The sequence below is a fragment of the Rhea americana genome, unplaced genomic scaffold (genome assembly GCF_003343005.1).
Source record: "Rhea americana isolate MKP2758 unplaced genomic scaffold, rheAme1 scaffold_10, whole genome shotgun sequence".
Classification (NCBI taxonomy): Eukaryota; Metazoa; Chordata; class Aves; order Rheiformes; family Rheidae; genus Rhea; species Rhea americana.
The window spans coordinates 1,288,811-1,316,563 of record NW_028185039.1 but is presented as its reverse complement, the minus strand read 5'-3'; the positions used below and the strand labels follow the sequence as shown (position 1 = coordinate 1,316,563).

The 27,753-nt window shown below is 39.1% G+C and overlaps 1 protein-coding gene across 2 annotated transcripts in view; it reads right to left on the bottom strand.

Moving 5' to 3' along the window:
* The window catches only part of MAD1L1 (mitotic arrest deficient 1 like 1), a 361,949-nt gene that overhangs the window by 317,485 nt on the left and 16,711 nt on the right, over window positions 1-27,753 (bottom strand). For both annotated transcript variants that reach the window (XM_085301122.1, XM_085301129.1), the window contains exon 10: window positions 5,989-6,075. In XM_085301122.1, the coding sequence (XP_085157248.1) occupies window positions 5,989-6,075 (87 nt within the window). The remainder of the gene's footprint in view (window positions 1-5,988; window positions 6,076-27,753) is intronic.

Here is a 27,753-nt window from a genome sequence, read left to right as displayed (position 1 = left end):
CACTTCAGTTTCCACTGAGGCCCAAACTGAAAAGATGGCATAAGCATAGCTACATCTGTCCAGGGTAAGTTGTTCTTTAGGTTTTTCTCCAGATAGTCTCTGAAACAGAACATGAGTCTCAGAAATAGAGCAGCCTGGCTTCCTAGGGATTTCTCTCTCAAACAGTGAATATCGACTCAAGTAGACTTCCCCTTTTTCATACCAACCGGATAAAAAAAAATACCTCTACCAACAACAGTATCATAAAATTACCAAATGCCATCAYACCACCGAGCCTTTGGAGAATTTAGTATAGTATAAATTACAGATTGCGACGCTCTTGTGGCATCAGAATAGCATTCACTCGCTCTCAGGCTGGGTGAGCGGTGTCTAAGGATGGCTGATTTCTGATAGGAGCCTTTTTGTCAACGTGGCATTTAAGAGGCTCTCCTGCTTGCAGGATCATCTGATACCTAACAGGGGAAGAGCTYGAGTTGCATCAATAGGATTTCTCTTCTGTAGCCGAATGCCCTGTTTTCATTAAACTTGCTGCAATTTGTTATTTTTGAGACTGCTAACATCTGCCAAACTTGACTGAAGACAACCAGCAAATTCTAAGGTTTAGGGCAGGCAGTCTCATCTACTTACACACACAAAGCGTGATAACATAAGCCTCATGTCTCCAGGAAATCAGACTAAAAATGACACAATCATGGAAAGCAAAGATCTGGGCAACAGCCCATGTTTTTAGAACTGGAATCAAAGTCAATGTCTTGACTAAGTCATTTTTYGCCTTCCTATTTTCTGTTAGGGAGTACTATATGGCACAAGAAAATTAGAAAAGCTTTATTTCTGCTGAGCTATAGTCATGAATAACCCACACRTTGCCCTGAAAGCTTACAATCTGAATGTTTATTTGGAAAGAGTAAATCGGTCATTTCATGGGACACTCAACTACTTTCTTGTACAAAAAATGCACAAAAGAAATTTTGAAGAAAAGAATAGGTTTAGCATTACCTAGTAGCCATTTTTTTTTCATAAAATTACTCTATAGATGAACGTAGAACCTGCCAGCAGTCAGTACTGCCCTGAAGCGCTGTGAACAAACATTTGCCTGGTATTAGGTACATACACATGTCTCCACCTTTAAATCAACTTGCAATGTGCTATATAGATGCGCAGGAGGGGAAAAAAAAAAGAAAAGAAAATCCCTACTTTATCCTATATTACACATTAAGTGCTTTTTGATCACAAAATAAATCATAAAAACCTACTGAAAATCCAGCACTTCTCTCCATCATATAAAAGACCTTTCATTGTAATTAAACTTCTGTCCAAATTTCCAGATTAGGGAAGAAAGTCTGACAGGCTCCATTTATATTTGTGACTGACACTCTGTGGGACATGCGAGAAAGAGGAGATGGGTAATGGATTTACAACACTCCCAAGCTAACAGCACTTGTGGAGATGAACAGCTCCAAGCTTATTATCACTCATTTATTGTCAGGCTTTTTTCAAAATAATACCTGCTGCYTGATCTGTCTAGTTCAAAAGCATTTTCTGTTCAGTTTGCAATCCATGWTGCCCAGTCCTCAATCCTTTGGTTTTTGTTTCATTTTTAAGAGATAACACACATTGCAGGTTGTTTGGGTAAGTCAGCTTTACGTGATTTATATGAATAAAGGTGGTAAACAACCACATCTCTGAACAGAACTCTAAGCACGTTAAGAAAAGTATTTTTAAGTATCCCTTTTCACATACAAAACTATATATCAAAACTCATAGCTAGGTTTTTGACACTAGGTGACAGGAATAAGCTATCTGCTCCAAGATCCCTTGCTGCTTTTTTGTTTTTCTCGTGCTTTTCATTCTGCTCAAGGTATTACCTTCACCAATGTGTTTCCTTGCATTTGAGTTTCTACAAGATACCTCAACTGTCCAAGACTGGTATTACACACAGACAAGAGTATTAAAAAATAAATGATCACACTGGGAGAGACCATAAGTAGCCAAATGGCAGCTCTGCAAAAAGTGTTTTTTCATAGCCTGCCTTCCAGAGTCAAGCCCAACTCACACTGAGCAGTGTTAYTCCATCATACTTAGCCACCTCAAAGGACCACACTGATAAGAATACTTTCCCCTCACATTTCAACCTCTGGAATACTTCACCATGAAATTTGTTCTGGAAAATTTCTCCAGAGACTCTAAATATCTGGGTAGGATATTGGAAAAATAAACATGTAACTTTTTAACTAAAAAACATAACACACATTAGTATCACTACATCATTTTTTTGCAAGACAAAAGCCCGTATCCTTTTTTGTAGACTCTGTAATACAAGCTACAACCATCATCTCYCCCTGAAAAGGGGTATTTCCATCTAGAACGCCTATAACATTACACACATCCCCTTCCCCCAAAGTGTGAAACTAATGAAGGGTGTTGCAGGGCTGCGTGAATTGACCCACTAATTAAACACCTTGCCTTCATTACCTTTTCCTAAGCACCAGAGCAGGTGCACCTCGAGCTATCAAAGCAGCCCTAAACCTTTAAGATCTTTAAACCTTTGGATTGTTATCTTTATTCTACAGTTGCAGAGCTCCATGACACTTCCTGCTGTTACTGCTGAAAGTATAATTTACTCTATTTACACAACTTGTAGCAATACACGGCAAAACAGCAGCGAGATTCCATCAGGCGGTTTTAACGGCACTTTCAGCTGTATTACTCAGCAATATCGATGCTGGGGAGTGCAGGGGTGAAGTGCCGCTGCTGCGTTCAGCAGAAGAGCGACCCTCTCCCTCTTCCCCACGTAGCACCACAGGAAGGTTTTCTTCCCTACCAAGCACAGCAAGCTCCAAGGCAGTCTACACAACTCAAACATATAAACAATCACTGTTAAAAGAAATTGATTTAAACCTACTGTTCAGGAATTTCAGTCCCGTGGTTCTGTGCCTAAAAGCATCCAATCTGAGTAATACAGCAAACATGATATGCATCATCATTTGATCTCCGAGCGGCCTTGAAACACTGGCAATCACGGAGGTTACACAAATACAGATTGCACTTTGAAACCCAAAAGCAAAATGAGAGGGGGAGGCAAAAATCAGTGCAAAGCCGAGTTGTATCACAGCCTTTTGCAGTGTGACAATCTTTTACTGCTTTTTAATAATGGAAACACTAGCWCTACGGAAGTATATAATAATAAATGGAAAGTAGTTCAAGAGCATGAGATGAAATAAGTTTAGACAGCAAAATATTGTTACCAMAGTATTTGTACCCCAAATCACTCCTCTTCAGGTCACCTAAAGTACACTGAGAAGCAGCTGAGCTATATCTGCTCTCCAGTTTTACAGAAACGGATGAGACCTCATGTAGCAAATTGTTCCCTTGTGCCATTTTTCATGCCTAGTTTGTTTTCCGGAGTCCCGCTCCTGTTCTGCTACATTAGCAATTAGCTCCTATTTCACTAGGAAGTGCCTCCCCTCATCCAAGAGAAAYTGGGGACTATTTGTTAGGTTGCGAGACAAACAGTAACTGGCAAACATCCACCACAATCACTAAAAACAACCCGACTGCAGTGTGAAGACAAGGAGAAAGAATACTCAGCTTGCAAAAAGCCTTTCAGGGATTCCTTCCCCTAGGTTTAAAAGCCCAGTGATGACCCAAAGTACATTCACTGTAGAGAGGCTGAATACACAGACCGGCCATTCGAGGAGAGGGTCACAGACCCAGGGAGGGTTTGCTGATGAGCTAATACAGCCTTAGACATCCCACACCTCTCCGGTGCCTTGTTCTAAGGAGAGAAACRTAGGCAGATCCAACGAGCACAGGCACCACGCTCCGAACTCTCCTACTAAACCCCAAATTTTGCACTGTGGCCACAGKTCAGCCAGGACTATCTGTGATTCTCTACTTTGCCCAAAAATCAAATTTCAGAAGCCAACTTTGGATGATGTTCTCTTAAATATTCACCAAATCATTACCTCTAATGAAGAAAATCAATCTAAACTTTTTACAGCAGGCAAAAAAGTCTTTTATTTTTGTACTGCATATAGCTCCATACACATATAACCACCAACTTTAGAAAACAAGCCTAGGACCAACAGGACTGAAGACTAAACACGTTTTCACTAAGGGTGAAAAATTGCAGCTGAAAAAACATAAGAAAGCTGAATAACTGCTGGGCTCAATCACTAGAGGGAGTCATAATCACATATTAAATCACTGTAATACACAGAGCATTTTCAGCACCATTATGAAACAAGAGAACACCATTAGCTGAACCAGGATGTCATTCAAAGAAAAACAGAAAATTAGCTTCGCTTTCTTAACAAGGTTTTTATTTCCAATGACTCAAGACTTTCTCCTGCGAACTTTCAGATAATCTGTAATGGAAGGTTTTAAAAATGTATCTTACTGTCTGCATTTTAAGACGGAATAAGGTATGTGACAGAAGAAAACTGAAATCGTCAGTTTTGGAAATGACACACACAACATTGCATCAAGAAAGTGTTAGAATTTTAAACAGCTTTACAGCCCATTTCACTTGAAATCAAAAAGCAATCTTAATCATGTTTTTATTTTTAAACTAAATTGGCACAATTACATCCAGCATGAACAGGCACTACCAAAAGGCTGTTTTCTCAACAGACTACCCCCCCCAGCTATTAATAAATTCAGCAAAAGCATTTCTCTGACAGTCTGTGAGAGGCAGCCTGCAAAACCCCCAAATCAATAACCATTAAACATCACCACCATCCTTTTATTTGGTCTTTTGCTCAGTTGTGGGTTTGGGGGTTTGCTTTTTTTTTTTTTTTAATATATAAAATGTCTTTTTTATATTGCTGGTATTTTTTTCTTCAAACTTCTTCACAAAAAACAAAACAATTTAGCTGGCTGCACTCATGGGAATTCACACTTGGCTAACAGTTTACAACTGACTAAACTGTTTACTAACAGTAGCAGCAAAGCCCAAGCTTTAAACATTGAGCTTAACTTCTGCCCATCATTGGTAAGGCAGAGCCCACACAAGACTCATCTCTTGAACCAAAATCTACCACATACCTCAGGAGACACATTCAGCAAATTCAGCACAAGATAAACTCAGAAGGCTTGACCAATGCCAAATTACAGAGTATTTGGCTCCTTTACGTCCAAAATGTTTATACCAAAGGTCAAAATACTGCACATTTCTGTTGCTTAGACAAGTCAGCTAACACCTTGGCAATACATACAGGCTTTTTGGAAGATGGAGGTATTAATTTTAAGAACAGATAACTTTTTCTTAATGTAAGGATATAGAACAGCATGGGAAACAAGAATACGTGCACCAAGAATGAGAAGCACTTTCTGGTACAATATGCAGCTGCRTTAAGAAATCCTACATGTACTCAGTGCAGTCTGGAAAGTTAAGCTCTGGCAGACAAATTCATTTCCCTTATGAGATATTCACTCCCACACCAGACGAAAAGCTTAGAYACCCTCTAGTTTTACCAGAATCCAGCCAGTTCCAAATACATATCCTGCTCTATATAAACAGACTTGCTCCTCCTAAAGTCTAACAGTACATTACCACTAAAATTGCAAACATACTTTCCCCTCCATCCATACAAACTGGTTCTCTCACGAGCCAAATTAGTGTCTTGAGGGCTCTTACTCCTTCCTACACCCACATGACTACTTTACACATTTTGCTTTGATATTCCCTTTCCAGAGGAGATGGAAAGTAAGCTGCTTTCCCAGACCCTTGCAAACATTTCAGCTTGTAAAATAAAGCTGCATAAACTGTTCACTGCATCCTCCCACAATTGTTCATCTTTTTCTTCCTGCATGGATTTAAGCAAGCAAAAAATCAGTATTGGAAAGGCAGTAATAGTACAGAAGGCTCCTTGGAACAGCAGGGAAATCTAGAGAGTCATCTTCTCAGGCTGCAATCCTTATTTTCTTTCTATATGCTTTAATATGACAGCATCTTGCTGTACAACATCCACTGTTGGCATCACTCACCTGTTTGTGATGGTAGAATTCTGCTCTTTCAGCACAAGCTCCCTTTGTTGCAGTGCCACAATTTGCCTCGAGAGATCATCAGGTGTCCTAAGCAATTAAAACAAAATTGAAACTTTTAATAAAATCAGTGGTTGAAAGATCGTGCTCCATACATAACCATAAAAAAAAGTCTCACAAAGAAGCAAACAAAGCAACTGCACCAGGCCAAAGCTGTTCCAGTCCCTCAGAACACAGGGTTGCATTCTGTCCAGCATACATAAAAGCCTATTTTATTAAAGCCTTTACTGAATGCTGTAATCACCATCCAACCCACAGCATCTCACCACTATTTGCTGCAACCCATAAACCAACTCTAAAGCCTTAGTGTCAGCAAGACCAAGCAAATTCTTCAAAGTAAGCAGCATACATCAACATTCATATCTGCTAAACAGACAGCTTATCACTTGAACTTTTTTTTTAAACTTATACATAAGGATAGATCACAATCTCCTCCCCTGCCTAGCACTCAGCACAAATATGCAGGGATGAGCGGGCCCAGCGTCACTCCAACTGCTATTCAGCTATGGGCCTCAGTACAGCCACCATCAGAGGATGCTACGAAGAGGTAAGATAAAATTAAGTAAATGTACAGGTAGGCTCTACAGTCCAGCAGCTCTGGCTGCTGCTGAATAGCCTCTGACAGTGCACAGTCAGCTTTACCACGGGCTCTCAGAGCAGCATGCCCACACCATCGCACTTACCAGCATGTTGATTTTAGAGCCCCTCATGCAAACAAGTGACTACAGAACCACTGAGAAAAGATCCATCAGCTCTGGATACCCCTCTGAGTATCACTTTGATAGTAGTTTTCCTGTCAAAGGTATCTATAGATCCTCTAGCAACCATCCTACAGATGTCAGGAGTAGATTTACTTTTCGTCAAGGCCAATGACCAGTCCTGAAAGCTTGTAGAATGGGATCAAGACAACTCCATTTTAGCGCTCCCAGAAACCATTAACCCACATCAACAACGGCTGTCCTCTTCAGAGACCTCTCTTTAAACCTCAAGTGTAAAAGCAGTTCAAGTCTAGATGAAGGCAGCTTATGGAAAGCATCAAATGATTTCCCAGCCTAACCCCCATTTCCCAGTGGAAAAATCTTTGGAGGAGAATTTAGCTACCAAGCTAACAAGGCTCTGAAAAATGCAATTCTAAGCAGCTCACAATTCACCCAAATATAACAGATTTATCACAAGACTAGCATCAGGCACCTCTCTTTCCACACTGACTGCCTCTCCCCAACAGAACTCTTTGGTCTCTGCATCAATGAAATAATTGCATAGATTTTTATATGGACAAAAAAAAAAAAGTATATTTGCCTCAATTTTGTTCTCAGATTCTCAGAAATCCGTACCACAATGTATTAGCACTGAGAAAGAGAGCTGAAACTAATCCAATAGTGAAATGAGATGGTATTATAAGAGCCACAGATTTCTAGTAATGATAGTTACCGACCGATTTCCAATAAAAAACAATCATCCTCATCTGTTAGGCAATTCACATCAACAATCAGCTTCCCATCTCAGTTTCAGTAGTTGGCAGCTTTAGGTTTTGGAGGATGTTTTACTGGCATTAGGTGGGTGGGTTTTTTTTTCCCCTCCCCAAATGGAGCAGCATAAATATAACAGGAAACAAAGCTAATGGGCATCAACCCCTGCTGAGGAAGAGTTAGCCTTCTGTAAAACTAAAGCACGTCACATGCTCAGACACCCAGACTTCCCTTTGTTTGGCAAGTTGAACTTCTTCAGTTCCAAGCAGAGAAACACCACTGCATGTACAATGAAGTCAGATCAGATCAGTTTTTGAATTGCAGAGAACTGGTCGAGCTCCTCAACCACAACAAATATCAGATAGCCCTCATTGCTCTAAAGTCACCTCATTTCAGAGGTTTCTGAAAACAATACTGCATAAAGAGATAAATCTGCCRACATCCAACAGTCACTTAACATGTTCTAGCCTTGAGAACCTTTGCCTGCTGGGTTAGTTGCATATAAACCTTCCTAAAGCTCTGTCCATTTGCTATTAAACAGATGCTATCAAAACTGGTATTAAAGAGCCAAAAAGTCTTCTACTRGAATGTGTTTGCCAGTATAGCTCCCCAGCAGTGCTCCAATCACCACTGCTCCTCGAGGGAAGTTTGAAACTCTGCCCTCCCACAAGCACACCGAGAACCTGGTTTGTGAGAAGTCGCTTCCTCATGTGCTGCCAGGACATACCCTACAAACCTGTGCCCAGCTGCCTTTGCCATGTGTTCGTGGAGCCCATGGAACCACAGAAAAATTAATACTTAAATAAGAAAACCTATGTTTGCATCAGCTGTGCAAAATCCTCTATATGAAACTACACACGCAAAGATTTGAGAACAGGCTGTTATTAAAACTGAGTCATATGGTATGTAATGATAAAGATAACACGAAGAGCAGATAAGTGGTGGCTTCCAAAGGATGAATCAAGATGAATCACTGAATGGCAGTTCCTCTCTGCTGGGTAAAGCACAAGGAGCCAAAACTAGAACCTGCTTCCTCTCTCCCGCCAGCCCACCCTGAGACTATTTCTTTCTAGAACAACCCTTAAGCAAAATCTTCCATTCCAGATCCTGTAAATAACCACACAATCAGGTGAGCATTTAATACTAAATTGGAGAAAAGGGTTTTTGCTCTAAAGGTGCAAATTAGTCCAGCAAAGCTTAGGAGCAGAGTAAGGCTGAAGAGGAACAAAATTACTGTTCAACAAAGCTCTCTGACTTCCTTTGAAGTGCAAACAGTTTGAAAAAAAAAAAAAAAGAGTAATTTAAGAGTAATAAAAACCTAAATGAAGGGAAAAAATTAACCTAATGGGATGCCCATCCATRTCATTCAACTTCACACAATGAGCTTCAAGCCCCCACTGGCACACTTTTATAATTTTCAACGTGAAAAATGGCTTATGCTTTTTCTTTTAATGCACAAAACTAGCATTTTATAGAAATTTGCTAGAATGCTTGGTTGTGCTGTCTTAGTTATGGACTTATTAGCATTCCATTATAAACTCTGACAGTCAGGCACTTCAAATTAGCTGTTGAAGTAACATTAAACCAAGACTCAGTAAGTATCTCAATTTTTAAAGGAAAAATAAAAATTGGATTTTTTTTTTAATTTATAATTTATTAGAATGTCAACATCTTATTGCTTCTATGAAATGTTTCAAAATTYACAGCAAAGGAAGAGATCTGATTTTAGCTAGATCTTTGACATTAATTTTTAGCTATAGATCTGAAAGACTAAAGACTAAATAGAAAAAACAAGTACTCAATCAACTTCGTTTTCTAAAGAAAAAACTTGAAACCACCAAACTAAYGACACACACAAATTGCTCAGAATCACCTGTTTTTGAAAGTCTCTGGAACTAGCACATCTCTATACAGTTTTAGCTTACAAAGACAGAGATTTGTGTGTCTCARCTAAGTCATATTAAATTGAAATGGAACAGTCTCAGATTTCTGGCACAGCATTTTAGGTGGATCCACAAACTGTTTTAGACTTGAGCATAATTAGCTGACAAAGACCAGAAATAGAAGCCTTCACTGAAGTGTTTGTTAATGAGAACCAGGCATAGAATGGGAGGACACATCTGCTTCTCTCTTCAATCCAAAATATCTCCCATCCCCCTTTTTTTGGGCAGCCTCCCAAAAATATAAAATCTGAGGTTTGTCCCTTATCCACTTCCATATGATGCACAGAAACACAAAGATTTAGAGAGTCTCCTCTCTCCAAAAAGGGCCTTTTCTATTTTTAAGAAAGAATTTCAGCTTCTCTTTAGGCTGGAAGACAAGAGCAGCTGAAGARCATATACAGAACAATAACATGAGAGCAAGAGAAATTCTAGAAAGCATTTCAGTTGTTTTAAATATCTGTGTGATTAGAAAGACTGTGGAGAGCTGTAATAGTTTCTTCATGCACATTTGAAGGCAGACCCCCAGACAGCCTTTCTGCATAGCTSAGCTATGCAACCCCTTTAACTCCTGTGCTTCTGGTTTGCAGGACCCCTGCCTATTTCTGATACTTCAGCAGTGAGTCCAGAAGCAGCTCAGTTCCTGTGATGACTTCTCCTTCAAGCCTGGAGGGTACATAATAAGCACGACAGTACATAYGGACTTTCCAAAGTATGACAACATAGTCTTTAATTTGATCATGCTAACTCCAAGCATCTATCAGAAAACGGTAACCTGCCCAATACCCTTTCCCTAGGGAGACGATACATATTTAGGGGGACACACCTTAACTCCCCTTTACCAGAATAAAGGGGAGCATCACCACTGAGACCTGCTGCCCAGGTGTTCAAGTTTCACACTGGCGCTTCCTCCTGAGCTAAAAGTCTCCGTGGGCTCCAGGCCAGGCCCCTGCAAACTGCCAAGACGTTAAGGGCTGCACTGCCCCTTCCTACCGCTGCCTACGCCACACTAAACCATATGGTCAGGAATCCGCTATACACATTGTTCACAAAAATAATTCAATTCTTCTAATTTCCTACTCAATTAGGACACATTTAGTATGTGGTAATACTCTGGTTAAAAACATTTTGAAGAGTAATCATTTATCTTTATTCATTCAAATTAAGGTGCTAAGAGCTGGCAAAAAAAAGAAACAGAAGTATGTTTTATACTGTTTCTCCAATAAATTGCAGCCTCAGTCTATGTCCAAAACAAAGCAAAAAGGAGAAAACTGAAGTGTAAGGAGAAAGCAACTGGCAATATCTCAGCTTCTGAGTCCCCCTTCCTTCAGAAAATAAACCTCATRCTTGTGCGCTGATAGAAGCAACAAATTCAACTGCTCCTTAAAGTCCACATTAACCACTCGAAGCAGAACAACTCCTTTGTGAGACAGCGTTTTTAGTGTGTGTAAGCATCTTGACAATACCAAAGACAARTAATTGATTTCTCATGAAACTGCAAAGTTAGCAATTAATCCAATCAAGTCATAATTTAAAGAGGAAAAAATAGTGACATCTTAGACAACTACCTTAGATTCCAGTCAATAGACTTTTTTTGGTTTTAATGAAAGTAGGGGTTTGGGTTTCCCCTYCCAAGCTATCAATATGGCATCACAACAAATAATCTTTCAAGTTCAATTTCTTCAAAGATATTTAAGACTTCAACAAGATAAAATTAATTTCRGAAAAATCTAAATAATTTGGCTGCCATTTTAGCATGTCAGTCTTTCCCATCCCCACCACTGCTTTAATAGCAACCATAGAACAGACAGGCGGAATGTGGAAAGCACACTCTGCACAATTCAACTTAACCTTGCAAGTGAAAGGCTTTAGAGACCTCAAGGAGAGGGAATGTTATACATAGTAGTATTAGACTTGCTGATAACGAGATTTGGAAGTTAAGATAAAGAGAGGCAGAGAGTTTTTAATCTTCAGCCAGAAGCCAGGTCATGGCATACTGCATCACATAACATGAGTTTTGAGAGGTCATGGTGAAACAAAAGCAATTTTCTAGAGTTTGATAAGAAAGCACTAGAGCACATGGAAGAGTTATTTACAGAGCAAGGCCAGAGAGCTTTGCCTTTCCAAAAATAGATCGAGTTTCACACAGATTGCCATTGCAGACTTCCAGGCTCCTCTTCTCCGGGTGCAGATCAGGAGAGCTGCTGAGCCAGTCTAAATGCCTGTTGCTGCTGAAGGGACAATCACTGGTTTTGCTTGGTTCATTTTCTGCCACTAAAAGTCTGATTCAGCTGGCTGAAATTACTCCTTTCAGCAAGAAGCTGTTAACCAGCTCAGCTGTCTTTTCATCAGAACATATCCTCAAGCTCTCATTGAGCTTACAGTGCTACAGAGTCAGGTCGCACCAGCCATATGGGCAAAGCGAAAGGAGGCTCAAGTGCGAGATGCATGAACTGTCAACCTGGCTCTCAAAGGCAGTGAGAAGTCCAGGCTACGTTTTCAGAGATCCACMATCACATCATCATTTCAATTTTGAGCACATGAATGTCATTTCTCAATGACTTCTTATCACTGTCAAGACCAGACTTAAGGGTCAAAACTAACCTAAGCTTCAAACAGAGAAAAGATGCATTACCTCAAAGAAAAGTATATACACAGCAAGGGAAAGAGTTAACTGGGAAAACAGAATAAACTGTCTTCAGACAGATTCCTCCTTGGAGCATGTAAGTAGCATGCATCACTATGTATTATCCCAAAGCAGAAATAGACACCACATTTCAACTGTGTTACGACACAGAAGAACTCTAACTAGGATTAAAATGCAACAGCTCATAAGGGAACAGTAACCAACTTAGAGAGCTCAAACACTGGGTATATTTGCAAAGCTATTAAGTGTTTTGTATCCTATGTTTTTACAATATAGGAAAATGAATAGTTCCTAAGGTCTTCCCTTTCTCCTTTTGGAGATTATCAAGGAAGCACCATGAACTTTTTACACTTATTAAACCAYAGACCTAGCGTCTTTGAAGTGCTCTCAAACCATCGCTTGGTACAATGCAAATAAAACTTGTTCCTTACTAAAGACCAAGGATTTTCCTCAGTTTCCCAACATAGAACTACAACATTCTGCAAGTTATAGCACTGTCCAGAATGGTATTCTCCATTCTCATTTTTTCTAATTGCAACCAGGACTTATCACAATTCCATCTGGTTTTTTATTTTTTTTTTAATTTGGGGGCAAGAGAAGAGTCATCCACCACTATTTTGATTAATTCACAATCTGTTTGAAATTAAGCCAAATTATAGCCTTGTACTATCAAAGACTCAAAGATGACTTGTGTATCACAGTTTTTTTTAAAAAACTTGTTTGATTTACAATCTCTGCTCTTTTTTTTGAAAAGGTTTTAAACATTTAAAGCAGATGTTTGAGCAATAGCTCAATAACTTACCAGCAATAGAACATAAGTAGTAAAATTTAAAGGGATCGTAAAGGATTTTCAAAAATAGCTGTTGCTGTTCAAATACTAGCAGATATCAGCATATCTTTCCAATGAAAGAAGCAAATGTTTTTTTTCCCCTCCCTCACTCTGCAGTTTAGTTTAGTGCATAATTCCATATTAACGATGATTCTGAAAGAAAATTTTACTGTATAATTTTGTACCTATTGACCCTAAAATTTCAAACAGAAAACAAACAGTTAATAATGCAATATTTTACTGCAACAGGAGCAAAAGCTATTTTATCTTTTACCTCATCACAGACTTAGCTAATTTGAGAATAAAAACAGCAAAAGGAAAAAACATGTGATKAAATGCACAAAATTAAGTTATTTTAGGGAGTCATAACTATGGTAGTTTTTCGTATAGTTTCCATTTGTTACCTCTAGATTTAGAACAATCTTTGTGACAATCCAGAGATGTAGCAGAGAGGACAGGATTAACCATTTGCTACGAAAAGTTAAGGCTTCACAAAATAAATTTAGCAGAATTGAAGTAGAACACAAGTTATTTTTTCTATTCACATGGATGCCCTAAAAAAAAAAAAAACACATATTTTCAGATATCTGGATAGTTGTAAGAAATTTTAAGGAGAGGGAGGGGGAAATCAATACTAGAAAGACTCAAACAAAGATATGCTAGCTGGAAGCAAACTAACTAGACAGGTGTATCTTTCAAAGGGATACCATTGCRCAGAGGATCACTAGCATTCCTGAAGGAAATCCCAGGCCAACTACTAGCATTATGTGAGGCTAAGAAAGCATCCTGACAGCCAAAATGGAAGTAATAAATGAGACTTCCAAATGATCAAGCCACAAGCCTCTCTTTCTATACTTCAYGCCAATGGAAGAAACTAGTTCAGAGACCTTCTCCTTACTAACTGGAGAACCAGTAGGGATTACTGGTTACAACAGAAGGTTCTCAGCCAGAAAACTTAACATTCAAATTAGGCAAGAACGTTCATGCAAAGAAACAGATTGTGTAAGAAAACCTCAAAAAACGTTATTGAATCTCTGCTGGTTGCATCACATAGTGCTATTCTTAAAACATTTGAAGACATTTTACTCTCTGCTGCCATAAAGGAGAGAAACAGAGCATTGAACAATGATCGTTCCGTTGATCTGACACTGAAAGGATTTTGTTAAAATCCAGCATTGAATAGCGCATACGGAAACTACTGCTCTGACAGCAACTGGGGCTATCAAAAGACTGACTGCCTTTTAGCGCATCTGTCCCAGCTGCCCTAAAGAGTTCAGGGGATCATCCCTAAATTCTATCAGTCCTAAAAAACACAAGACAAAGTTCTTTYCAAAAAAATAAGATGACAGAGCATACACCTTTCTGGCACAGCCTTTACTATCCATAGTTTTATATATAATATACATATTTAACACATACATGCAATATATAAATTTGGCCATTTTATACATTTCACAAAAYTGATGATCTTGTTTTATGATACTTGTCTGAGATAATCCTTGAATGATATCAACTTAAAGTTCTTGCATTGTTTGAGTCTTTTTTGGCTAGATTCCTATCACCCGAAAAATATTAGCCAGCAATAGCACAAATCCCTAATCTTGAGCAAGAAGAAATATTAATAATGATTTTCTACATACCCTTTCAAGAATCTAGACTATATTTTCAGCTGCTTTTTATATAAAGTGATTGGACATCCTATATTATCCTTATTTAGATTAGATTACAATCACATACCTCTTCAGTTTCACAGCAGGAATGGCCACTTGAAACTGCAACTTTTATTATAGTTTAAAGTTATTTGTAACTGGATTTATATCTAGATAGATAGATAYGTAATAATGAGCATATATATTTGTGTGTATATATATACACACACACAGAGTTACAAATAATAYAAATCTCATCCAGTAATTTCAGTCACTGATGAATTTATGACGACAGTTCTAGAAAGAATGAAAAGAATACCACTTAGATGTTCAACTGAAAAGCTTGGTTTTCCTTTCAGACAGAAAACTGGGGGTTAAGCCTGTTTCCATTAACTAAAAACTATCTAAACTCAAGCAAAGATTATTTCAAAGCTTTTCACTGCAGAYCTCACCTCCGACAGAGGCAGAAATTGAAACATGCTGGTTTTATCAAATGTAGGAGGTTAAAAAATGTTACTGAAGTGCAGAAAACACACAGCCCAAGAACACTTGTATTTATCACAGAAATCAATAGGGGAACAAATAAAGTAGAAAATGATTAAGGAAAGTGCTTGCATGGTCAGTAGCAATATATTGCTGCAGATGCTGGAATTAAGAGAGCACAAAGAGGTTTCAACTATAACTGAGGCTCCATTAGCAGCAGATACATCAGAAGCRTAGGTACTTCAGGATAAGCATAAATTTCTGCCATCTAAACTAGACTGAAGAAAGGCCTAAATTTTAGAGTCTAAGGCACAGAGAGTGAACAATTTGAGTATGGGCACCCAAAAGTAAAAACCCTCAAAACAAGGAACTTACAACTCAACTTCTATATAACAAAATTCAACCTCACGTTCATTTAAAGGACATTTGAAGTTATTAACCACAAGAATTGYACCACCACCACCCCCAAATCTCTAGTTTCTCATCTTATAGCAAAGCAGTCAAGCATCACTGCACAGCAGTATATTTATGAGTGCCAGATTAGTTTACTCTGAGTTAATTCCGAGTTAATTCTGAGGTTTAAATTCTCCTCCATCGCTGTAGCTTTTTGCTTGGCCTTGCGCTCGTGTTCAGGTGTTGCACCTTTTCCCAGCTCTTCCCACTGAGCTCATTTACCCAGGCAGAGCCTGTTGCTCAGGAACCGAGCTCACAAGCTTCCTATCCGTAACCCCCTCCCATCCATCCCAGGCCTCCCACTTAACGAAGCACAGTTCTCACTCAGCTGTCCACAAGCCAGCAAGTGAGCTCAACTTCAGGAAAATGAATTACATGCGTCCCCAGACACATGTAAATAAAATGAAGAAATTTCAGATTTACAGTGCTGCCTTCAAACCCTCTCCCCCAGCTCAGGGAGGATTAAAAGGGACTTCAAAGCAGCTCGAGTTCCAATTAAAACAGTGTGACCACCCCAGGAACGCAAGAATATTCCTCTGATTAGCGAGATGTGCTCTTTGAACTGTTTAGTTAAAAAAAAAAAGCTTTCAGAACTTTAAACAAATGGAGCAATTCTCTCATACTTTTTTTTTCTTTTGCAAGCTTCTAAAAATGTAATATTCAAAGTGAAGGACAAATAACATTTCTGACAAAATTTTATAGAAGCCTATTAACACATCAGCTCTAGTCATCCACTAGCAACCAGAAATGTACCCAGGCCTGAACGCAGCAGTCCCAACACAAAGCCAATGGATCATGGTGTTAGACCAGAAGGGCAGAACCCCGAGWGTCTCGCTGTTGTTACAGGGGTGCTGAGGTGCTGACACCACAACAGTACAGCCCAGCAGAGATGGTACAAATTTTTCAATGCAGTTTCAATATAAGCAACCCTTCAAACTACTCATTAGAGGGCAGAGCACATCAATCCCATCTCATTTTGAAATTCTACTTTCTTTCCTCAACATGCAAATCTTCCCCAGGCTGCCTGTAGGAAGAGCCTCAAATTCAAGTCTTTTGACATACAGCACCAATGAAGTAGTTGCCCTGAGCCTTGGCAATATACACTGATCTAAATAAAATCTCTTCTTATGCTCCCCGCCCCAAAAAACCCCAAAATCCCGCAGACTCATCCTCCAAAATAGAGCTGGATTACATACTCAAAGCTTTAACACCAAGAAGAATGATGGACATATTTTCCCATACAGGGAAAATAACTGAGTCTTAGAGCACGCCAAAGCAGTCAGTGCTAAGTGGATATAATAAAACTGCCAGTGAAAGCCAAACCCCAATCACCATCATCCATAAATAATGAATAATTCATGTCAGAAGGAAATAGAAACAGACTTAAAGGCTTGTTCATAGAAAGTGCAACTGCTGGAGTGTAATCGCATTAAAGATGTAAACAGTAGCATTTCAGCAATTACTGTTCTCCTTTTGCCAGCTCGCTCTCCGACAAACCAGTACATCAGCTCAGCTGCCTGCATCAAGCACAAGGTTCAGAGCAGCCAAAAGCAATTATGATCTCCCTGTGTCTTTGCCATAGGCTTCTGTGACTGGGATTAAGATAAGGACTGGATTGGTGTCACAAGCACTTTGACACCATCCTGGCTTACTCCTATAATAAAGTTTCAGTCCCTTTCAATGCCTGAAGCTACTAGGGGAGGCACTAGTAAAATTAAATGATCTACAGTTTCTAACATTTGAAATGTATTCACAGAAGAAAAGAAAGCTACCTAGTCTCTTGATAATGAGAAACAAGCTAACATCATTGCTTGACACCATTTTCCACCTTCCCTTGCACACACATCTACCTTCCAGTGCTTATTTCCACATGCTGTGCATCACAGCATAGAGACCTACTCACAACCAATTACTCTGTCTTTGGTGGGAGGGCATTGCAGAACCAACCAAACAACAATATGGTGTTTTAAAAAGCCCTTCTGGGATTCTTCTCAATGTCTACCCCACCACAGATCTTCTCCTATTAGCTCTGCAGGACTGCACAGCTTCCTAACCCTCCGCATTGCTGAAGTGACTGCAGGTTTATTCAGTAGCCTGAGACAAGGTGCATTCGATACTCCAAACTCAGATTTGGATTGAGCTTGGTTGGGGAGTTACTGCAAAGCACTCATAGCATATATCTGAATGGGAGTCCTAATTACACAACATATATAATGTAAATCCAATGCTGAAGGTGTCTACTCTGCACAAGAGATGTAGTGAACAAACATGTAAACCAGAAGATCATTTTAAATCACTGGGGCATAGCTACTTCAACTAGCTTCTTTCTTCTCAGCTTGTATGAATTCAAGTTTTGCTGTTACTTCAAGGAGAAAAATTTTAATTGACTTCAACAATTCTGGTTCACWACCTGAGCCTTTGCCAGCTAAAGAAAAACCATTTCTCCAATTCCAGCAAAATCCTCCTTCCTCTGTCGAGCTACTACTTCCCTCACAAAACTCCCCACTTCAGGAGCATCTCAGAAAAAAGTGATAGAACTAAACATTTCTTTTAAAACTTGATACCTGAATCATTTTTTCATACTTAASCTTTGCAAAGACAGGATTTAGAAGAAAACAAAGGCAGATGGAAAGCAAGTCCCCCAGTTCAAAGGTAACTTTGCAAATGCAAACACTTAAAGAACACTTGGCTACATGCAGAACATCTGCTCTTTGTGAAGTTTCAAGTCCAGGATTTCTGAGCTCCAGCAACACCTTTTYCCAACAGGACTTATATTTTTGACAGAAAAAAAAAAACTGCACACAGCCTATGACAGTGAAAGATGACACTTAAAATTTGGTAACTAACGCTTATCCAGTACAAAGAGCTCTTTCTAGCCCTAGGTAAGAGGATAAGGGACACTGACCAACAAGATGTCACATCTTTTTAAGTTTGACCTTGTAAGGAGATGATCTTCTCAATCAACAGAAGAAACGGAGAAAGATTCAGCAGTACAAACCTCCACTTGAAACCAACACCGCTCTGCCCATGCATCCAGTTCCCCTCCACACCTGCCCTGAAAAGCCAATGCCAGACAAGCAGATGCATTCTCCACCTGCCCTCTCTTTCTCATACAGCATTACAGGCAAAATCCTGGGGGAGCAAGCAGAACCACTGTAGTGAGAGATTCAAATATTTCCTACAAAGATACTTCCTACAAAGAAACTTTATGTTTCAAACCCACGGAAGTACATCAACAATCACAATTCCCATGTGCGCATTCACTAGAGTCTGCGTAAAACTATTTTTATCGGGTTTAAACTAATTGCTTAAACACAGCGTTTCTCAGAAAGGAGAAAGGAGAGCTGCCTATTGATTTTGTATCAGGGCTACTTCAGAAAAGGGGAGAACATAACAATTGAAACAAATGGTGTCTCCCCACATGTACTCTTCAGAGAGTGTGAAGGTTTTGAATACATGAAATCAGCTCAACTGTGTACTTGGTCTCCAAAAGGCCATCAATTACCTAAATTGGCTGCATGGCAGACAGAAATAAAAACGAGACTAGGTCAAATCACACTGGAAATAGACTGGGGAGGGGGAAAGGGTATTTTTCAAAAGAGGATGGGTTTTTATTCTCTCCTCCTCTCCTCCTCCCTTACTCCCCCTGCAATCATCATGGCCCAAAGAGGCAGCAGAAGATGATTTCATTAATAAATTTATTCCAACTTTCTTTTCAATGGTGCTAAAAACATATGCAAATCCATTCATAATTAGGTTTAAAAATTCCATTTCATGGGATAATCAGACTTCAAAAAACTCAATTTTAGTTTTAATCAGATTTTAACAAGGATATTAAGTCCATCTCGTTCAGAAGAGGGAGAAACGGCGAATTTAACACAAAATGTATTCAAGCTTAGCCCTGGGAGATAATTAAATAAAATTAATTTGGCAAGGGTTGTCTGTAAATGGAAACAGTCCAGACAGTGGAGCATGTTTCCGAAGCAAACAAAAGTAGCTCAYTACTGTACAAACAGATACAAAGCTTATTGTTCAGGCAGAAGGGAACTGCAGCCCTTCCACGACAGGAAGACAACCTGGGCCTCAAGCTACCTCCAAACGCAAGAGTAGTTATTCCCTTCTGGTTTCAGTTAAGTCCCTTAAACTCTCCTAATCCAGTAAGGATGGAAGATGCTGGGGACATGTACAGATCTAACGATCCCAAATTGACGAGCCCAGAAAAGGTTTATAAACAATCTAGCAAGGAACAACTCCTTGGAGCTATGAAAAACCATGCACATTTAAGGGGTTAGCAAGATTGCCACTCCATTAAAATCCATATAGTGAATTCGCCCTCATACCATAGATCTGAATCCCAACTTCCTRCCAGAAGCAACCTTTTCTCCCTAACGATAGCCACAGATAGAAGTGGATTTTAAGACTTTSATAACTGTCCTCTGGACATTTAAATTCTGAAAGACCAAATACTTATTTTGTAGTGGGAAGAATGAAAGGAGTTACCTGAAACAAGTTAGTACATAGTCTTTAACGAGTTTCTATTCACTATTTCTTATGCACTATACCTATTCCATTACCTTGCCCTTACTTTTTCCATATTGCCCTCATCTTCATGTTTCCTTTGTACTGTTCCTTCCCTCTAGAAAAACACTCATTTTCAGTCCACCAGGCACCTGCTCACTTCCTCTTGACCTCATTTCTCTTACTGATTCATCCCCATCTTGCTCCTGTCACTAATAATCTCTTCTAGCTCCCTCACCTTACCCTCTCCCTYCCCCACAATTTGTTTGTATAAGCTCTTTAGCACAGGGAATTTCTCTTATGCTTTCTTGTGAATCATCACAAACACATGGGGTTATACAAAYACCAGTAACATACCTTAAGAAAAATATTAACATTGTGTAGTTAAATGCTCAGAAGTCAGAAAGATGCACAGTTAAAACTGCAAATGACCTTAGCTTTGCCTCCCTATAGCTTGCACAATCAGGTCCTTCAACCTTATACAGGACTTTCGTGTACACTGTTAAGCATTTGCTTAATTCTGCCTAAATTGGAGTATTTCCTCACATAGAACATAGCATAGCATTAGAAATGTACATATTTCTAAGATATTAGAGATATCACCATCTTACAATCTTAAGCACACAAATGCAGATCTTCTAATGCTGTAAATGTCAGACACTAAGTAGTAGCATCATATGGTATTAGAGACTGTCCATAAGTCATTTATGTAAATACTTAAACAAGACATTATTACAAAACAGAATGGTTGACTCAAATGCAAAGATAGGGGTTTAACTGGTACCCTTCAAATTCCACTCACAGACACACCATAGCTGAAAAGAACAGTTGAAGATACAGAAAATACAAAAATATCTTAGAAAAAACCTACTGCTTTAAATATTTAAGAACAGCCAAAGAGACTGCTATTGGAAAATAGCAAGTTTATCTTTAGCAGCTCTCATAAGCCATATAGAGAGGAATACACATCATTTTCTAAAAACCTGTGTCTACCCAACTGGAAGAAAAAAAAAAAAATGACACTTCTTCACTCTTTCTCTCTACCAGCCTTCCAACTATATCCATTATTACAACGTGCCAACTGCACTTCCCTATGCCAGCTACTTGCAGGTAGGCAAGCCGACAGGTGTTCTGTCACCTTGACAAATGGGCCAGCCATCCAGAAGGCAGAAGAGGTCTTCGCCAAAGTCACACTGGAAATCAGACCTAAATGAAAGGCTTGTCACAAAGCAGGCTTGATGTCATGAACTCTGGCTGCTAAATTTGGAGAAAAACACCTGAAGCCACAAAGCTTTAACTCTGGGAGTACAAAAAGCACACAGATAGAAGTGCTATTTTCAAACCTACCAGCAGAACTGTGTGAAAAAAATTCACAACTCAGTTATCATCSAAACTGAGCCAGTAACAGAGCTGTGAAGCACAGCTGAAAATTGTCCAGGCCAACTGACTGATGAATAACTGACTTTTCTGGCTAAGGATATTGATATTGAACACATTCACAGTCAAGGACAGCAGCCCAGATATCCCCATACCTGCCCTCCTAAGAAAACTGAGCAGAATATCAAGCCCTCACTGAACAGCTTGTTGTATACTGCAAAAATAGAATGATTGCTTCATCGAAGCAGAACATAGTTAACTTGGTTCATAGGATCTAACTCAGGAAAATCCAGAATTTCACATTTCTTCCTACCAACAGAATAGAGCTTCCCTTCACATTCTTTCAAAGAGCCTGATCTGCTATTTGTATCAGAGTATTTCTGGACAGAGTTTAAACAAGTAACTAGAATTCAAAAGCAATTCCAGCAAGAATAGCCTATGCTAGAAAATGATTCTTGTAATACTTGCCCATTACCCTCACAAMGAGTCACAGAAAATTTGCTGACAAGAGAGTTAAAAACAGCACRGAGAAAAAGAGTGGGTAAAGGTGTAAAGCAGGCAGATAGTCAAACAGGAGAGAAGAGATGCTCAAGATCAGTAAAGACATTTCTAGAAAGGCCAAAACTGCACCTACACTAGAAGGTCTGAGCTCTGACAGATCTAATTTGCTTTATAGCAAGTGGTAGACGAAGGTGAGAGATGTTTGAATGCACAGAGGTTTCAAACACTATTCCAATGTAGACAGTCCTCTTGCAAAAATGCTGTTCTTAACAGACATGACTGYTGTAAGAAACACTTCACTGTCAAGTGATGGCCAGAATACGCACAGAACATTTCAGTGCATCAGTAGCCAATTCGGGGGGGACACTAGAACTAGTGGACAGCTTTCATCTTCCTCCTGCTGAGAAGGCCCAGCTCCATTTTACACACGTTTTTAAGAAATGCCTCATTTAAGAGCACCCCTGAAGACTTGATTTCAGCTGCCCACATCAGCCCTTTAAAAATTACTTCTAGAAACTATTTCAAGCTTTTATTAAACATAAATCTACTGGGGCCCAATCACCTCCCATCTTTGCTTTCAAAATACAAATCTTTCCAGTTTTCACACGTCTGGTTCTCCAGATGGCCTAGTTCAGGGTCTGCGCTCGTTCAGGCAGCTCACTTCAGGCTGCTCTTTTCTAGCCTACAACTCTTCCTCCTGGRTCCTGGGAGAACAGAGACACAAGCCCACAAACCCCCATAACACACTTAACAGCACAGTACACAAAACACCGGGAGGAGCACCCGTGCAGAAAAATCAGGTCACAAGGTTAAGACCAAAAACGCTTTTTTATTTTGTCTCCTCAAACAAATCCAGAAGAGAAAGGCATCATTTGYAGGAACAGTAGCAAGTTAAGAATTTCATTTCTATCTGTGCAAGGCTTTACATCTTTGTTACTTATGGTTTCAAGAAAGATTGTAACTGAAAGAGTAACAAAGACATTTTTCTATTTATTCCATGCACCTAATGTACAATGCTTCTCATGCGCAAGTTTTCACACACAAAAAAAAAGACAGGCAGAAATAAGATGGGTTATCGTCAAGCATAATCAATCTGATGAGAGTTAAACTTTCATATCAAAAGTCTGCTTCGTGTCTTGCATGTTATTCTGAATCCTCGTATCTATACCGGAATTCAGTCGTGTCTGACACTGGATCAGAGATGGATTAGTAAGTAATCTGATTCAACATGGCAATTTGTGTTCTGTAATTTTTTTAAAATAACAAAACACTTACGTACACATAACTAGTTTGAGGGAACCCTGAGGCACAAACCACTTTAATCTTCCACTGCACTAATATTTCAAGTTCACTAAGCCCCTTTAATGAATGTTTGAATATATCATGCTGTACTCTTGCTATTATAAGCCACATTATTTTTTTCTCTCAAAATAATGATGCATATGCAAATGTTTATCTACAAGCATACTCCATTAATAACACAGCCTGTGAAGAAAGCAAATACAGCCCAGGTAAAGAAATGCTTTGATCAAAAACATTCACTGGCAAAGAAGTCCCAAGGGAGGAAAGATTTTAGCTTAAGGACAGGGCTTATATAATAGTATTACATGGCATTTAAGCTAGTTTGTCAGAGCTACGAGCATTTTAAAGATGCTGAAAAACAGCTAAACAGCTTAAATATTAGTACATTTCCAATCTTTTGCCTCCCCATTCCGATACTGCTATGCTAGCTACCATGTAAGTACAATTAAAACAGAAAATTAAAACTTTTCTGGCTGATACAGTACAGAACTCCTGCCTGCAGTGATTATAAAACAAAAGCAAATGATAAAAATAGTGTCTTTAGAAGTATAAATCCTTGCTGTAGGCACTGATGAGGATAAGTACTAACCAGCAATAATCATTTTCAATATGCCATCAAGATAACCTGCATCCAAATAAGCTCAGGAAAGCTTGTCAGATGATGCAGATCATAGTTGAGTCTTATCTATGCTTGCACTTAAACCTGTTTTTAATAGTTTGACTTGTGTTTTCCAGTAAAGTGCATTCCTGAGTCCATTCCCTTCCTTATCCATTGTATATACCTATTCATATAAAATGTACGACTGAAAAGAATATCTAGCTTAGGTCATGTCTAGCCCCTTCCAGTTAWGAACGCCAGTGATCTTTTTCCAAACCTCACAGAGCTTCATCTTCAAAGCAGTATTTTTTTAAACTTCTGACCCCACTGGAAGCTCATTCAGAACTAAGTCTTTCTACCAGTTTAGCACCTCCTCCTAGCTGTATTCATGGCAACGTTGGAGCCATTTGATATAAATGCCAATGCTAGTTATTAGTATAGATATTTTTCTYCCTGTTATTGATCCCTCTTTCCTTCTCCTCCTTTCCACATTTCCATTTCTAGGCAGCAATTTTATCTCCTGCTAGATTCACTAGAAGGACAGGTCAGTCCTTCTAGCCACCACTGGTTTAAGATGCTCTCCAACTCCTCCGAGCAACCCTTTTCYGCATTTAATTTCAACTAATCTTCCTCCACAGCAGGAGACAAGAAGTCCAAGAAGCATCTCCRAAGCCACTGACAGAGGCACTCGCACATTTCCTCCTCTGCAGAAGCTTTTCTCCTGGTACAACCTGTGTGTGTGAGAATTAATAGCCAGCCTGCCATAAACGAGTAGCACGGTTCTTGTCCTTCTAGTGATTTCCATCAGATGTGCTACATTTTACAGAAGTTTGTATTCAGCTCCCAAGTACAGGCAGTCCTGTATCACTGAATTTCATCTCACTTCTCTATTCTAACCCATAGGGTCATTCAGATCTGCATATTCAGCTTTTATGCACTTATGRGTCCCCTGTACTTGGCATCATTAGTGAATTTTTATCAGCACAGACCAACTTTCTGCACCAAAATTATTAATGAAATCATTATTTAAAGTAGATCCTAGAGGTAATCTTTGAGAAATTCTATCCTCTCATTTCCTTTTCAGTATTACTAAAGCCATCCTTATTCAGACAACTACTTATGTACCTATGACTGTTCTATAATTTCCATCTTCTACTTGGTTTATACTTTCCCAAGTAAAGTTCTCTTGATTGAATGTTTTACTGACATTCAATTAAACAAGACTTAGTGTTTTCTTTGATAAGAAAATCAATTTTCTGGGTAAAGAAAGCTGTTATGTTAGTTTAGTGCTGTTATGTTAGTTTAGTGCAATCCATCTTGGTACTCCACGATCTAATAATAAAGGTATACATCCCTTGCCCAGTATACAAAGGCCATGCCCACTAGTACAAGGGAGCAACAAAATACTAGTGTGAATACTTAATGAGGCATTTTGAGTTTATTCARAAACAGTGTGTGTATTCTTGYCTTTTGAAAAAGGCATTGCTATCCYGTAAAAAGAGYTTCAACATGCATTTACAAGATCCATTTTTACTTTTTTGTTAAAGAGTCTCCCAACAAAAAATAAGACTTYGAGGAAAGATCAGGTCTAACACTCTGCTCATATATGGGAGAGGGAAAGCATAGCACATTGACAGCCCCAGTAGAAAATTTAGAATTGAAAAACTGAAAGATGCTAGAGTGGAAACAAAATTAAAAATGAGCTGTAGATTGTAGTAATCATCAAGTGTGTGGAAGCAACAAAACAGGAGGCCGAATAAAAATCAAGCACAAGCATTTGAGCCCTCTGATGGCAGCAAACCATTCCCTTACTAATTAGTCTTTGCTACTTAAATGATAATTTCACTTTAGGGTAAGTAGGACTGCTTAAAGTGGTTCTTTACAAAAGCGCCTGTGCTTTGGAAAAGCTTCTCCTTTGCAGCAGAATGAACACCTGAAGTTCAAGCTACTTGCACATAACAAGGGTCACTACATGCTGGGAAGAAGCAGYTATTCTTACCCAACAGTTTTTCAACAGCATCTCTAACACTACTTGCAAGAAGCACAGAAGCAACATAGAATGAAGCACCTGACTGGTGTGTCCCTGGTGGCAAAAGGAGTACCTGCTATGCAGAAGAAAACATCAGCACGCATTTCTAAAACTATTCCTGTCTTAAATTTATTGCTTTGGGAATTGCAGCCCTACTCCAGCTGGAGCAACGCTCTACGTTCTGGTAAAAAGTTACAGGAAAGAGAAGCAATACTCGCTCATAAACAAACGGCCTGTTGTCATCCTCACTTCCAAAATAAAGTTCTCATCCCCTTGGTAAGAATCCCCCACTTCCTCCATAGCTTCGTTATTCTCCATAGAGCTCCTGGAGGCCAACCAGTTAACTTCCTCAAACCGTTCTTTAACGAACAAGACTGACAGTACTACTGTTCAAAACTACTGCTCAGYAGTTTCCTCTGCCTCCAGAATACCAGGTCTGCGCTCCCAGAAAGTTTCTTCAATTGTTTCYAGGGCTTTGAAATGCAAAGCAAAGACATACACTTCTGATGCAAGTTGATTACTTCTTCCTCTGATTCTCTGATTACGTGCTACAGCCTCAGTCTGCCTAGATGCTAGGTCCTCATCTTTTACACACTTTTCTCTTTGGACTCAAGATTTAACTCTGATGTATTTAAATAGAACTAAAGGCACTAATGGCAAAGGCAAAAGATGACTAATATTTTTGAACAGTAAAGAAAAATAGAGTGTTTTTGRAGAAAATTAGTATTACTCAATAGGAAAATGCAAACTTTGTCCAGTAATGTACTGGTAGAACAAATCTATAACATCTTAATAAATCTAAGGAGAGAGGTACATCCAGCTGCCATAAYAAAATAAAGTGGATCAGTGTGCTGAAAATTGCAGAAGACTGAACTCCATGCTAAAGCACAGATCTGACATTAAATTAAACTTACCATTTGGAGGCCTAATCAATCCCTTCCAARATCTGATGAGCCTCTCACCACACACAAAAAGCATTCTGTTAGAGAAAGCTAAACCCTAAGGCACTGCGGAAAGTGAAGAATAATGTAATTTCTAAYGTAAGATAACTAAGAATAGAAGAGCTTCAAGTCATAATCCAGCAACATGCTGCAAGTCACATTCAGTGGGTTACAACCTACTTCAAGAATTCTCCATGTAAAGAATAGCGGCTTCAGYAGACGTTAAAAATTGCAAAAGCAACGAGCATTAGCTTCCTATTGAAACTTSCATTTCAGTTTCTGGAGACAAAGGTCCTCCTTGGAACTGTTCAGGCACCTCTCCCTCAAGACTGTAAATGCTTCTAAAGCCATGCTTTCATCTTTTATACACATAAGATTCTTAAAAACATAGAACATGTAACCCTTCTTTCTAAATAAAGAAAATGATCATCCCCACCACCCCTTCCAGCCCTGGCTGCTCATTCCTGCTTCCTTTACCCTGCTTTGAACTAGTATAAGCATTTGTGCAAGCATATAGTAAACCTGWCCAGGGAACTGATCTGGCTGAAAACTGACTGGTTTTTATTCTAGCTAACTTTTGGCCACCTCCTTCAGCTGCAACGTTTGCAGAACTAATATCATAAAATAGCAGGTAAGACTAGAACATTTTCCCATAGCAGGCAGTTGAATCAGGAGCCCACAGACAGGCTGAAATYGCAACTAGCACAGCAGAAGTCCTGTAAGTTGAGACTAACATCTCCTGCAAGAGTAGTATGTAAGAGAAATTCTCATGACATTCATCCCTGTGCAGATGCCAGTAGAAATTCTTGTTTCAAGAGATTTTGCAAAATATTAACGTGCTGTGTAAGTTGGCTCTCTTCAGAGGGAATTTCTCTTTCAGCGTCTATCAAACCCTCACCTTCATCAGAATTTTTGATGACAAGATAAAGCTTCCTAATAACTATAAATTATAGTATCATGTCCATACAGCAA